Here is a 14,965-nt window from a genome sequence, read left to right as displayed (position 1 = left end):
GAGAAAAAAAAACGATCGCTAAAACACCACTAAAGGAGGTGTTTTTCCTTCTTTTTTTTTCTTTTTGCTGCAGAGACTCAATCAACAGGAAAAAAAGTGTATGTTACAAAACTGCCCCAACGGGTCTATAAGTAAAGCTATATTTTATAAAAGAGTAACCAACCTTTTAATATGCTGCATATAAGTGATCAGCATTGTTGCACTTTCTCAGTAATAGTGTCCTGTAAATTGGCTTATGGTTAAGAATTTTAAAATGTTTTTAATGTACCATATTACTTGGGCAGAATATAAGACTTACAGGTACCTCACGATTGAAACAAGAGCCTGAATATGCTGCATTTTGTTCCTTTTATTTCACTGAGCATTTTGTTTGGCTTTCATTAGTTTTAATATATTGTTAAAAGGCTACCTGGCTTTTAATTTGTATTTGTTGGATCCCCGAAGAACTGAGAGAGTTTGTCTCTCTTCACTTAGTTAGACATTCTTACCCTTTACTGGTGTTAGTTCAGTAGTTGTTATCCAGTCTGCCCTGCATTGTTCAGTAGAGGATGTAGTGACTTTACGAAGTAGGTTTTGAGAAAAAGGAAACTTAAGCTTGTAAAACAGACAATATATGTTCTCTCTTGGTTTGTATGCTTGCTTTGTAATCATTGAACATCGAGATGGGGAGTGGTGTCGTTTGCTGCTTTCCAACTGGAAAAAAGCAATCATGTACTTGTAATAATTATATATTGATTAAGGAATAAGCTAACAAATCAGTTAGGATAACCTAACTGGACAGCTGAGCCACACTGCTACTCCAAAACACCCCCCATTGGAAACTGAGGGCAGGATCCCGCTAAACAGTTTGGCTAGCACAAGGATTTTAGCTGTACAGTGGAAATTCCCTGCCTCTCACCCCCTAAATCTGCTCCAGAGGCTTGAATATGGGAATATTCCACTGTGCAGTAAATGTCCTTGCGCTAGCCAAACTGTTTAGTTGGACGCCACCCTGAGTTTGCAAACAGGTGATTTCAAGCAACATATGCCCTTTAGATCTAATTTCCTTCAGAATAACTTGGTAGTTTTAATTCCCCAAATGCATTATAACACAGAGGGAGTTGTGTTTGGGAGTAGAACGCAGGGAGAGAAACTCTTGAAGGAAGCTTCAGAAGACTGTGAAATTCAACATTTATTGTCCTGTTTTTAAACTTAGGTGGTTCCTCTTTCCATGTTTGTTTTACAGCTTGCTAGTAAAATACTTTGCACTACTTATGCAATAAACTCATGACAAACTAACCTTTTACTTTTGTTTTGGTTTCTTGTGTATGTGTGTGTGTATATATATTATAAACTAATACTAAAGATTTAGTGTAGTGTTTTTTTTATTACCTCCATACCATAAGACATGTAACAAGCTCAAAATGCTGTAAATCTTGATGAAATATGATGTGAATGATATTTTATAAAGTTATTTTGTATGGTGTCGATTTTGTTTCTGCCTCATAGTATGTCAATAAATTACTCATATTTACAAGTTCAAATGTACCATTTTCTATTATGCATGGGTTTCAAGTGCATGGTGCAATTAATACATTTTTTACAGGGCGGGAATGTGGATGCACACATTCTGGGCAGTTTTTATCATTGATCCTATAAAGTAAGGTAGGCTGCATGATAGTCCAAGGTCACATAGCAAACTTCATTGCTGGGAAACAATTTGAACATTTGTCTTTCAGACCAACTGATTGTTCTTAACCATTCTGGTATTGTGTGCATAAGAATAAACTATTTCCTTATTAGCTCAGTTTCCATGGAACCTAGGAGAAAAATGACTGGCTATCTCTGCAATTTAATAGATGCTGTTTTGCTCACACATCACATGACCAAGGTGCTTTATCAAACACAGGATGTTATGGCTGTATAGTATTTATAACTCCCAGGTTTGCTTCAGAGGGTAGAGCTTGCAGCCACTGATACAGGAGCAATAGTGTACCTGCTGTGTACTGCACTTGTATTTTAATCAGTATATTGTTCAAACTCTCTCTCACATCATGGGGGAAGACTGAGCTAAGCTTTGTGTCCTCTGCATGAGTACTTCTAAATGTCCAGAAACTCATTCAGGATTGCAGCAGATGGAGAATTACAGTTTTAGTTCCACTGTAGAAAGGGCTCTGGTAGGTATGCCATTACCAAACCAACCGGTAGGGGCATATAAACCTACCCATATTTTAAGAACTTCAGAGGGTTAATTGACAGTGGAGCAGGAGAATTTGAAGGGTGGGTATAATGTAATATCAATATTGCAAACCTCTAATCCCAATGTGACTTTTTAAAAACCTTTGATGGTCTGGAACCACTCAACCTCCAGTGGCTTTCAGAGCACATGCAGGCACCCCTGAGATAGCACCTGCCCTTGAGTAGCAGGGAAGGTTCTGCCATGTGGGTCATCACAGAATAGAAGCTGATGAAGCAAAGGCTTTAGTAAGTGCTTCATTTTTTTGTGAAAAGGTAAAGACCAAGGAAGGAATTTCTTTTCCTGTGGATGAGCTGGCTATATAAGCATTTAATAATAATAATAATAATAATAATTTATTATTTGTACCCCGCCCATCTGGCTGGGTTTCCCCAGCCACTCTGGGCGGCTTCCATAGAAAACCAAAAATACACTAAAATATCACAGATTAAAAACTTCCCTGAACAGGGCTGCCTTAAGATGTCTTCTGAATGTCAGGTAGTTATTTATCGCTTTGACATCCGATGGGAGGGCGTTCCACAGGGCAGGCGCCACTACCGAGAAGGCCCTCTGCCTGGTTCCCTGTAGCTTTGCTTCTCGCAATGAGGGAACCGCCAGAAGGCCCTCGGCGCTGGACCTCAGCATCCGGGCAGAACGATGGGGATGGAGACGCTCCTTCAGGTATACTGGGCCGAGGCCGTTTAGGGCTTTAAAGGTCAACACCAGCACTTTGAATTGTGCTCGGAAACGTACTGGGAGCCAATGTAGGTCTTTCAAGACTGGTGTTATGTGGTCTCGGCGGCCGCCCCCAGTCACCAGTCTAGCTGCCGCATTCTGGCACTAAATTTAGCACTAAACCTTTCAAGCAATTTCAAACAAAGCATCTCTTATCATTCAACATGTTGATGGAAGCAACTACAGAGTTGGTGCAAGAGGATGGGTGGCCTAGTACGTAGTGTAAATGGATCAAAAATCACATTTTAGTACTCTCCCTGCCTTGGAATGATCAGCTATTATCCCACTTCAATTAAGTTTTACATCACGCAGACACACAAAACAGCCTTCACTAAGCCTTTGGCCGAATCCCTGAACAGGTTCAAGTTTCAAAGGAAAAGTGCTTATACAAAAATCTTCTGAATTCATTTTTATAAAACATTCATTAGAACATGTATTCTACAAATGTTGCCACTGTTTAAAGAATAAAGTACATCTCTAACTCAAAATGGGAAAGAGTCCCCTGCTGTGGAAATGCTACTTCTATATTTAACATCCTTTCAAAATATACATATTAACATAAGGCAGAGCAGATTCCCGCCCCCCTATTAACAATATGCATAACATCACTGCAAGTAGTAATTAAAAAAAAAACCCAAAACATGAAAAGAGTTTCCCCATTTGTTCCCAACTAGGCTGGACATTCTGCATTATGTTTGGTTTCTATGAAGCTGTTAAATGAATTGTTCCCTATTAGGAGGTCCATTGTCACTGCTGAGCTGCCCAATGTGGGCAGAGGAAGAAAACTCTGTATTGGAAAGACAGTATCCACAAGATAAGAATATTTGACACGTAGTTGGTAAGCTTTTAACAAAGAGCTGTAAATAATATAAAATAAAAATAAAAATGTGTTCACAAGTTCAGTCCCACACTTATGGCTCTTGCATATATTGTAAAACAAACTGGCAATCCAGTTGTTCAATTTTCAACCAATGCAGAGATAACAGGACTTTACTTGAACACAAGTTAATGTGTAACAAGGATGTGCTGTAAGTCTAGTCATTTGTCACCCTCAAGATGCGTCTTCCTTGTCACTTTCTTCATCCTCTTCCTCTTCTGCCTCCTCTTCCTCCTCTTCCTCCTCTCCTCCCTCTTTTTCTCTCTTAAGCATTTTTAGATATTTGCTAGCCAAGATCTTCTTTGGCAGGATATCTGGAAGAAGGGTACCTTCATTAAATGATTACAGAAGCACTCTTACAGGTGCTACAAAGTAAGTAAGGAAAGGTCTGGCCCAATGTAAGGTTCACAATGGAACCACATACCCAACGCAGACTTTTACATCTACAAAAATCTTCAAAATAAATAAATAAATAAATAAAATAAAAAAGATTTTCACTGCTATGATTGTCCAAGAGCACTTGGTAAATAAGGAGGTGACTCGTGAAGACTTAGAAACTAGAATGGGTTTGAACAGGAAATCTGTATCCTAGTCATTCTCTCTGCCCATCATCCATAACTCTCATGTTTCTCTCATTCAGCGATGAAACAATTGCTGAGATGGCTAGAGCACCAGTGGCAAAAAACCCATTCCGAATTGGACCAAACACGAGTTAGAGCTTAACATCGAGCCTACCAAGTGGTGATGGCAAAGACAACCTTCTTTGCCACCTCCTTTGTATCAGTGGAAAACAGTTCCAGGAGACTTTTTAAGGTAGTTTGTAGTCTTAACAGAACCAACTTCGCCATTGGGGACTCAAAAATCTGCAACAATTACATGACCAATAAGAGTAAAGACCTACCTGCAAGAAACTGAAATGTATCATAGTTCTCTGCTGTATGGGACAAGTCACTGTAAGTTAATGATGTTTTGTTCTTTCCCTGGCCATGCTTGTAGGAATGCACGGCTAAATACTGGACAAACAGCTCCTAAGGATAAGAATATAGTATGCCAATGAGACAGGTATATATTATTCAGCATACACTATTTTACTGTAATTACATCAATCATCCTCCTGGAACCACAGAGGAGTGGTATCATGAGAGGTATCATGGTGCAGTGGTTAGAGTGCTGGGGGACCAGCATTCAAACCTCTCCCCAGTCATGAAGCTCACTCAGTGACCCTGGGGCAGTCAGTCACTCTCAGATTAACTTATCTCTCAGGGTTGCTGCGAGGAGAAAATTGGGAGGAGAAAAACCGTCCATGCCCCCCCCCCGAGTTCCTTGGAGGAAAAGTGGCACACAATTGATTTCATCAATCAATATATATCCATGATGCAATACAAAATATGTCCAAAAGTAGGCTGATCATGGGCTGGGAATCTAAGCTACACTTTTTTTCTTCATTTTTGTCCCTACTGCTACTCGTCTTTCAAAGCAACTACTCTATTCCAAACTTAAAAATGGAAAGCGTAATGCTGGTGGTCAACAAAAGAGGTTTAAAGACTGTCTCAAAACAAATCTAAAAAAATGTAGTACAGTATAAACCCTGACAACTGGGAAACACTGGCCTGCGAGCGCTCTAGTTGGAGAATGGCCTTTACCAAAGGTGTCATGGGCTTGACACTCGAACTCAGGACGCAAGGGAGAAACGTGCTAAGAGGAAGGAATGCTTGGCAAACCCTCACCATGATCAACTCCCACCCGGAAACCAACGTCCCCACTGTGGAAGGACGTGTGGATCCAGAATTGGCCTCCACAGTCACTTACGGACTCATTGTTAAAACCGTGTTTATATTATATAATATATATTATTAACTTGTAAGATATGGATTTGTTTTGTGTGTTTTTTTTAGTTACTTTTTTAGTTTTTGAATGTTGGTTTTTGTGTGTTGTGTATTGTTATTTTTCGATATTTTTCGTGTTGTGTGAAAATACTAATAAAATTTATTCAATTAGGAAACCAAAAACCGTGTTTATGGAAGACAATCTTACTCGGCTACGAGTGATCGCCAAATAAGACATATTTAGCTATACCCTGCCTTTCCCCCTGCCTTACAGATAAAAGTAACAGCTATAAACACAGAAAAGCAACAATCATTGACAATTAAAACATACATACATAGATTTCTTAAAACCCTAAAAATAATTACAAAAAACCCCAGCAAGGCATCAAATGCAGTCAGTTCCCAAGAGCCTGTTGGAACAAGAATGCCTTCAACTGCTGGCAGAAGGGCAGCAAGGAGCTAGTGAGTTTGGTTTCCCTAAGCAGGGAGTTCCAAAGTTGACATTTGCTGTAATTGTGCTGTTTAGCTTTTCTTTCTTTTCTTAAAAAAGTTGTTTGGTTACTAGCATTTTATAGAATGCGCTTGATCTGCTGCTGATTTAGATGATTCTATATAATTCATGCTGTAGTTGTGATGCTCTATTACTGTATGTCATTGTTGCTCTGGAGCCACTTTGCATAGAAAGAGAGTAAGTTAATGAGTCAAGCTCGAGGCGGGAGACGTGAAAACTCCCCGGGGTCCCCATCTTTCCTCACAACAACCTTGCGAGGTAGGACTGAACAGAATACAGTGGTACCTCGGGTTAAGTACTTAATTCGTTCTGGAGGTCCGTTCTTAACCTGAAAAACCTGAAGCACCACTTTAGCTAATGGGGCCTCCTGCTGCCGCTGCGCCCTGAAGCACGATTTCTGTTCTCATCCTGAAGCAAAGTTCTTAACCTGAAGCACTATTTCTGGGTTAGCGGAGTCTGTAACCTGAAGAATATGTAACCTGAGGTACCACTGTACACACACATATGTATGTATGTATGTATGTATGTGTCTCTTTCTCAGAAAACCCACCCCACCTTCCCAGGAGCTTGGTCTCCACAGCAGAGCCGCTGCCACCGTCGGAGCTGCCTCAATCAAGCGCAGTCTCCCGCCCGCGTCTCCCTCGCGGCCTTCGCATTCCCCTCAGAAGCGTCCCTGCCGGGGCCCTACCGTGGCCTTCGCCGTGAGGAAAATGGCGTCCGGGTTGATGCTGGAGACCTCAGGCGAGCTCTTCATGATCACCCGGATGCGAGACAACGGCAGCGACACCAGACGGTTTTCTTCGCCGCCGCCGCTACCGCCGATTCCACTCACCCGCGACGCCATCTTCCATCTCCCTCCCACAACCGCGCGGCCTCCGCCGGAAGCCTCGCCTCCTCCCCTGGGATTTGTAGTTCTCGTCTCCGCTCTGGCTGCGGCGTCGCCGGGAGTTCGGAACTACCTTTCCCACAGTGCACTGCGGCCACGAGCCCGCCTCCCTCTCTCCGAGCCCAAACGCGTAGCGAGCAGCCCCTCGTTACGAAAGACTACAAGTCCCGCAAGGCGTATCTGTGACATCACTCGACAGCGACCTTAAGCGCAACCTGATACGCATTATTCCCGCGCAGAATCTTTGTCAGTACAGTACATTCGCCCCCTGGAATCCACTCTGGGGAGAAGGCGGAGTATAAATAAATAGAGAAGCATGGAATTGTAGAGGTCGAAGCCCCTCCCCCCCAGGGTCATCTAGTCTAACCCCCTACAACGCAGGAATATCCCTTATAGGGATCGAATACACGATCTTGGCGTTAGCCCCACACTAACCAACCGCCTTATAAACATAAAATAATAAAACCAATATTACTAATAATAATACTTTGGCATGTCTGAAGTAACCGTCGCTTGGAAACAACTATTATTATTATTATTATTATTATTACTGCCACTACTACTTGTCCGTCGCTTTATCTTGCCCCAAAGCAACCCAAAAAGTAACAAACCTAGACAGCATCTTAAAAAGCAGAGACATCACCTTGCCAACAAAGGTCTGTATAGTTAAAGCCATGGTTTTCCCAGTAGTGATGTATGGAAGTGAGAGCTGGACCATAAAGAAGGCTGATTGCCGAAGAATTGATGCTTTTGGATTATGGTGCTGGAGGAGACTCTTGAGAGTCTCATGGACTGCAAGAAGATCAAACCTCTCCATTCTGAAGGAAATCAGCCCTGAGTGCTCACTGGAAGGACAGATCCAGAAGCAGAGGCTCCAATACTTTGGCCACCTCATGAGAAGAGAAGACTCCCTGGAAAAGACCCTGGAAAAGACTCCCTGGAAAAGACCCTGATGTTGGGAGAGATGGAGGGCACAAGGAGAAGGGGACGACAGAGGACGAGATGGTGGGACAGTGTTCTCGAAGCTACTAACATGAGTTTGACCAAACTGCGGGAGGCAGTGGAAGACAGGAGTGCCTGGCATGCTCTGGTCCAGGGGGTCACGAAGAGTCAGACACAATTAAATGACTAAACAACAACAACTAATAATAATACTTTGGCATGTCTGAAGTAACCGTCGCTTGGAAATAACTATTATGATTATTATTATTATTATTACTCCTGTACTACTACTACTTGTCCGTCGCTTTATCTCGCCCCAAAGCAACCGAAACAGTAACAATCGATTTGCAGAGTGTTTCCTCTTTAAGTCAGCAATGGGGCGGGGAGAGGGCCTGCCCTTTACAAGTCGCCGGGCGACTCCAACTCCCACCAGCCCTCAGCCTGCGTGACCAATAGCCGGGCATGACGGGAGTTGTAGTCCCGTGTCCTTACTCCATATGGAGGGGCGGGACCAACTCTCGCGTGGGGACTCCTGCGCGTGCGTACTTCGTCTCGGCGGCGGGGCGGCTGCGCAGTCAAGGCCCTCCCTCCCCGCGCCGGCGAGTTCCGCTCCCTTCTGCCTGTGGGGCGCGCGCGCTGAGGAAGAGGCCGAGAGGAGGCGGAGCTATTGCGTCGCCCCGGCTGAGTGAGTGAGTGAGCCGGAGCCCCCCTCCCTTTATCGCGGTGGGGGAGGGGGAGAGGAGGGGGAGGGGCCGCTTTCGCCTCACAAACTTTCACCTCCCCCCTCTCCCTGACACACAGATATTTTACCTCAGCTTCCCCTTCCTTTCCGTGTGTCCCTCTATCGTGCACCTTGGAGGCAGTTATAATTACGAATTTTTGTTATTATTTAGCTAATGTCATAAAACTAATAATGCTGTAATCCTTTCATATATATATATATATATATATATATATATGTATATATATATATATATATATGTATATATATATATATATATATATATATATATATATTTAATGTGTGACATTTTAGTGTATTTTTGGTCTCTGTGGAAGTCGCCCAGAGTGGCTGGGGAACCCAGCCAGATGGGCGGGGTACAAATAATAAATTATTATTATATATATATATATATATATACACACACGTTCATGTTTGGCTGGGGCTTGCTTTGTCTCCTTCACCGCCCCATGCCCTCCTCTCCCCAAACAGGAGGAAGAGGATTTTTTTTTTTTCATTTCTAGGAGGCGGGGGGGGGGTTGGACTAGATGACCCCCTGGGGACCCTTCCCAGCTTTGCCTTCCGGTGGTTTTAGGTGTCCTTCCCCACCCCACCCCTCCCTAAAGAAAAAACCCCCAGGGTCAGTGAGGGAATTTTCAGCAGGTGCAGCTTTTCCTTCTATCCTGGGTGGCAAGTCAAAATTCCCTAGGTTAAACGCTCAAACTCTGCCCTCCAGATGTTTTGGGACTACAACTCCCATGATCCCTATCTAGCAGGACCAGTGGTCAGGGATGATGGGAACTGTAGTCTCAAAACATCTGGAGGGCCGAATTTGAGGAAGCCTGGTGTAGAGCAAGGTTTCCCCAAACTTGGGTCCCCAGCTCCCATCATCCCTATCGTGCACCTCTGAGGCTGTTATAATTACAAATTGTTGTTATTGTTTTGTTAATGTCATAAAACTAATAATACTGTAATCCTTTCATATATATATAAACGTTCATGTCTGGCTGGGGCTTGCTTTCTCTCCTTCACCGTCCCACGCCCTCCTCTCCCCACACAGGAGGAAGAGGATTTTCCCCCCTCACTGCTAGGAGGCGGGGGGTTGGACTAGATGACCCCCTGGGGGCCCTTCCCAGCTTTGCCTTGCAGTGGTTTTAGGTACCCTTCCCCAACCCAGTGCCATAGCTGTCAACCTTCCCTTTTTTGCTAGAAATTCCCTTATTCCAGCGCCGCTTCCCGCTGCTATCCCGGATTGTTAGATATCCCATAGACTGTCCCCGGGACAGGTGAGGCTGCTGATCCCTTATTTTCGAGGCTGCTGATCCCTTATTTTCAAATCTGAAAGTTGACAGCTATGTACCCCACTCCTCCCTAAAGAAAAACCTCAGGGTCAGTGAGGGAATTTTCAGCGGGTGCAGCTTTTCCTTCTATCCTGGGTGACAAGTCAAAATTCCCTCTAGGTTAGTGTAGCACAGGCTTCCTCAAACTCTGCCCTCCAGATGTTTTTGGCCAACAACTCCCCTCATCCCTAGCTGGACAGGACCAGTGGTGAGGGATGATGGGAACTGTAGTCTCAAAACATCTGGAGGGCCGAATTTGAGGAAGCCTGGCGTAGAGCAAGGTTTCCCCAAACTTGGGTCCCCAGCTGTTTTTGGACCACAACTCCCATCTTCCCTAGCTAGACAGGACCAGTGATGAGGGATGATGGGAGTTGTAGTCTGAAAACAGCTGGGGAAATCCTGGAGTAGAGACTCGGGTGTCTCCTCTCACCACTTTTCTCCTTGCTGCAGACTGGACACAGTATTATTATTATTATTATTATTATTATTATTATTATTAATGCCCCATCCATCTGGCTGGGTTGCCATTTATTTAAGAAGCTCCTTTATTTAAGATATTCCCAGTTATAGGGCTCCCAAAATTTGCCTCAGCAGTTTCTTAACCCTGGGGACTGCTCCTGGCTTTCTATGTATATAGAACATTCTGTGTCTTTCTACATCTGAACATTCTATACAAGCAGTAAAGCATTCTGTGAGAAATTTATGTTTGGGAGCCAGTGTTGTGTAGTGGCTTGCGTGTTGAACTAGGACCTGTGAGACCAGGGTTCAAATCCCCACTCAGTTCAAATCCTGCCTTTCAGCCTAACCTATCTCAGGGCTACTGTGGGGATTAAATGAGGACAGGGGAGAAACATTTATGTCACCTTGAGCTTTTTGGAGAAAAGGTGGGATATAAATGAATAAATAAAGATTAACACACCGTGATGTGTGATAGCCAACTCAGGATCTGATAACTTGCTTAATAAAGCTGAAGTTGACAATGAATTTGAAGAATAGAGCTAATCCTTAATCTATTTGTAACTTCTAAAATGATGGGTACTCCCGAAACAATTTAACAGGATTTTTTTGTTTGTTTGTTTCATTAGTATACGGGTGATGCAAAATGAGTGTCCCTGACTACATGCAGTGTGCAGAAGACCATCAGACTCTACTAGTTGTGGTCCAGCCAGTTGGGATTGTCCCTGAAGAGAGCTTTTTTAAGATCTACAAGCGGATTTCAACCGTGAGTCAGATAAACGTACGCGACTCTCAGCGCATCCTTTACATCCGCTATAGACATCATTACCCACCGGAAAACAATGAATGGGGGGATTTTCAGACGCACCGCAAAGTGGTGGGACTCATAACCATCACAGACTGCTCCTCTGCAAAAGACTGGCCCCAGACCTTTGAAAAATTCCACCTTCAGAAGGAAATATATGGCTCCACACTTTATGATTCTCGGCTATTTGTCTTCGGGCTTCAAGGAGAAATTGCAGAGCAACCTCGTACAGATGTGGCATTTTATCCTAGTTATGATGAATGTGAAAATGTAGAAAAGAGGATAGAAGACTTCATTGAATCTCTCTTCATTGTATTAGAATCCAAACGTCTTGACAGAGCCACAGATAAGTCTGGAGATAAGATCCCACTTCTCTGTGTTCCTTTTGAAAAAAAGGATTTTGTAGGCCTGGATACAGATAGTAGGTAAGTACCTTCACAAAATGCAGATCTAAAATTTATGTCTTTTGTCTGGCCAGCTAGAGGTACCAATCCCCTGCTATAGCTGGGAAAATACTGCTCCTGTCCCTCAAAGCTGCCTTGTTGACAATTTAAAAACAATGAGTAACAGGGTCCTGTTGTTAACTGACATTTGTGAGCATTCTTGATAAACTTGTTTCTGATGTAGATGTAAGCCTGGGGGAAAAAACTGGCAGAATATTTGAGGGAAAAAGATCTACCATGGGAATTTTTTTTTGGGGGGGAAGCAATAATAATAATAATAATAATAATAATAATATACAACTCCTGTTACCCCCTTCTCCCAGGTTTGTATGGCTGAAATACTTTTTAAGACAAAACTTCGTTCAAATGAAGATTTTATGTAAAATAGTTTACAGCATTTAAGTATGGTAATTCCTTGTGAGTATACACAGGAATGCTATAGATTATCATCTTGTACTGTAGACTTACACAACACTCAAGTCCAAAATGCATTTCTGCATCTAGAGAGTGCTGCCATCTGCATGTGAGAGAGCACACAGGGCATTCTTTTTCTTGTGAATTGCTGCTTGCTCTCTTCGGATGATCCTTCATTCAGTTTAGCGATACAGTGGTACCTCAGGTTACATACGCTTCAGGTTACGGACTCCGCTAACCCAGAAATAGTGCTTCAGGTTAAGAACTTTGCTTCAGGATGAGAACAGAAATCGGGCTCTGGCGGCGCAGCAGCAGCAGGAGGCCCCATTAGCTAAAGTGGTGCTTCAGGTTAAGAACAGTTTCAGGTTAAGTACGGACCTCTGGAACGAATTAAGTACTTAACCTGAGGTACCACTGTATTAGAAGTATGCATCTCCTGTCCTACTGGTCTGGTCCCTCCTTTGTGGTTAGGCTTTTCACTTTTGCCCTCAAATGACTGATACAGTCTCCCTGCTACAGAAGTAACAGTTTAATTATGTGGATGTGTACTTCGAATAGAATCCACTCTGTTTAATGGAACTCATCCCTAAGAAAGTGAACATGAAATTGCAGCCTCGGACATTCATACTGTTGAGGCTGCAGTCCTAGGTATATTTACCAGGGAGTAGTATTTTTTTGTAAATGTGAACAAGATTGTTCCATTTTGCCTCATTTTGATGGGTATGATGAAAGTGTAGGAGTCTGCCTTGCAGATGGTCTATGACTCTGAAAGTCTCTACTTCCAATAGTTTTATTTCATTTATGATCTTGCAGTATTTTGTTTAAGTGCCCTATGGCTGTTTACTTCACACACAACAATTATGAAGCTGTTGATCTTTTTATTTGCCCATTCATAACAGATGTTGTCAATGACATATCCTGGATATTGTGGTACTCAAATACTAATGAGTACTCAAATACTAATGAGTTGTCACTCTAGTTGGTGGTCTCTCTGATCAGTCCCTAGTCATGGTGAACTTGAGTCACATTGACACTATCCTGCAAAAGTTAAATACCTTTTTATGTGAAAGTTCACATCCCAGTCCTTTGATGTTTTACTTAAGAGGTAAGTCCCACTGATTTAGGGAGCAGTCCAAACACAAGCTGGTGTAAAGCAAGCCAGTGTAAGTTAAGCCAGCTGAACAAGCTTAGGATCCAGTCCAAGTCTCACCTCTCTCATCCTAATCCCACCACAACCCCACAGCACCCCCTTATGCCAGTTTACGATCCATCAGGTTTAGCTCAGGCAGCAGGGTCTTGGCTGAACTGAGAGTGAGCTTGCATAGCCCAGCTGGAGATCCCCTGGATCCTAACCCACTTGTCCTGGCAGATCTTGCTATAGGATTGCTCTCTTAATTGTAAAGTCTCTCCCTGCCCCCCTTGTTTCACCTTCTTGCATCCCTGGCAATGTGTAATATTTCGCGTGCTTTGTTAGATAATATTTGTGTTTTGTTTGCTATAGTTCTCATCACTTTTCTGGGAGATCTCTATGCGAATTAATTTTGATAATCTAAGTCAAAGTGCTCATATATTGAGGAGTTCTGATTTAACCAGGAAGTAACTTTAGCATTCCATCCTATCCCAAATTGTTCACTCTTTGAATATGGCCTAGGGCAGGGATGGTCAACACTGTGTCCTTCAGATACTGTTTTTCCAACATCCTTGACCACTCAGGCCTTGCTGACTGTGACTGATTGTAGTTGGAGTCCTGTAACATCTGAAGGGTACCACACAGGCTACTCCTGGACAGCTACCGTATTTTTCGCTCGATAACACGCACCTGACCATAACACGCACATCGTTTTTAGAGGAGGAAAACAAGGGAAAAAACATTCTGAATGAAACAGTGGATGTATCATTTTTGTGCTTCATGCTGTGGCCACAGACATGTGATCTGATGGTGAATTTGGGGTGACCCAATGCAAAAATCCTGAGAATCCCTGTGGATCCATGCTTTGTAACCACGTTTTTGCACCATTGCAGCCCCAGGCAACAGTGGGTGTGTGATTTTGGGGGGGGGCAGGCTGTAGCCATGGACATGCTATGTGCTCTGATGGTGAATTTGGGGTGACCCAATGCAAAGATCCTGAGGATCCATGTTTTGTAACCACGTTTTTGCACCATTGCAGCCCCAGGCAACAGTGGGTGCGTGATTTGGGGGGGGCAGGCTGTAGCCATGGACATGCTATGTGATCTGATGGTGAATTTGGGGTGACCCAATGCAAAGATCCTGAGGATCCATGTGGATCCATGCTTTTTAACCACATTTTTGCACCATTGCAGCCCCAGGCAACAGTGCGTGTGTGATTTTTGGGGGGCAGGCTGTAGCCATGGACATGCTATGTGATCTGATGGTGAATTTGGGGTGACCCAATGCAAAGATCCTGAGGATCCATGTGGATCCATGCTTTTTAACCACATTTTAAGTGGGGAAGGAAGGAAAAATACAGAATGGACAAGGAGCACGAGAGGGGTGTGCAGAGAAGCAGCTGGCTAAGAATGCAGGAGAGGGGTATAACGGGAGGGAGGAAAGGAAGGCAAAAGTTTTCCCTCACCTACCCACCCAAGCCAGCCAGCTCTCTCTCTCTCTCTCTCTCTCTCTCTCTCTCTCTCTCTCTCTCCCTCCTGCATGTTTTCAGCAGCACCGGAGCACAGAGATGACACTCTGCTTGCCTGGAGGGGAGGGGCTTTCCCTACTCTTTGTTCTGTTTGAGCAAACACAGCAAGGAAACAGAGGAGGGTGGGCAGTAAGACC

General features: G+C 43.5%; 3 protein-coding genes across 8 annotated transcripts in view; 2 read left to right on the top strand and 1 right to left on the bottom strand.

Annotated features, from left to right (window-relative positions):
• Positions 1-1,523, top strand: part of AGO2 (argonaute RISC catalytic component 2) — a 50,751-nt gene extending 49,228 nt beyond the window's left edge. For all 4 annotated transcript variants that reach the window (XM_083621964.1, XM_083621963.1, XM_083621966.1 and 1 more), the window contains one exon: positions 39-1,523. The gene's annotated coding sequence lies outside the window, so the exon portion shown is untranslated. The remainder of the gene's footprint in view (positions 1-38) is intronic.
• Positions 1,524-3,344: 1,821 nt separating this feature from the next.
• Positions 3,345-7,087, bottom strand: CHRAC1 (chromatin accessibility complex subunit 1). Its single transcript, XM_083622376.1, has 3 exons — positions 6,853-7,087; positions 4,729-4,855; positions 3,345-4,141 (listed from the first exon to the last, which is right to left on the bottom strand). Exons 1-3 carry the CDS (start codon positions 7,006-7,008, stop codon positions 4,002-4,004), a joined length of 423 nt encoding a protein of 140 aa, XP_083478502.1. The 5' UTR covers positions 7,009-7,087; the 3' UTR covers positions 3,345-4,001.
• A 1,443-nt stretch (positions 7,088-8,530) lies between these two features.
• The window catches only part of TRAPPC9 (trafficking protein particle complex subunit 9), a 275,302-nt gene continuing 268,867 nt past the window's right edge, over positions 8,531-14,965 (top strand). Inside the window, exons 1-2 of one of the 3 annotated variants that reach the window (XM_083621886.1) lie at positions 8,531-8,677; positions 11,139-11,739. In XM_083621886.1, coding sequence (XP_083478012.1) covers positions 11,156-11,739 — 584 coding nt within the window. In that variant the 5' untranslated portion in view covers positions 8,531-8,677; positions 11,139-11,155. Of the gene's footprint in view, positions 8,678-9,606; positions 9,625-11,138; positions 11,740-14,965 lie in introns of those variants that run through there. The other 2 variants (XR_014549937.1, XM_083621887.1) reach the window with 2 other exon arrangements.

This window comes from Podarcis filfolensis (genome assembly GCF_964270895.1).
Source record: "Podarcis filfolensis genome assembly, chromosome: 7".
NCBI classification, from domain to species: domain Eukaryota; kingdom Metazoa; phylum Chordata; class Lepidosauria; order Squamata; family Lacertidae; genus Podarcis; species Podarcis filfolensis.
This window is presented reverse-complemented; position numbering and strand designations above follow the sequence as displayed.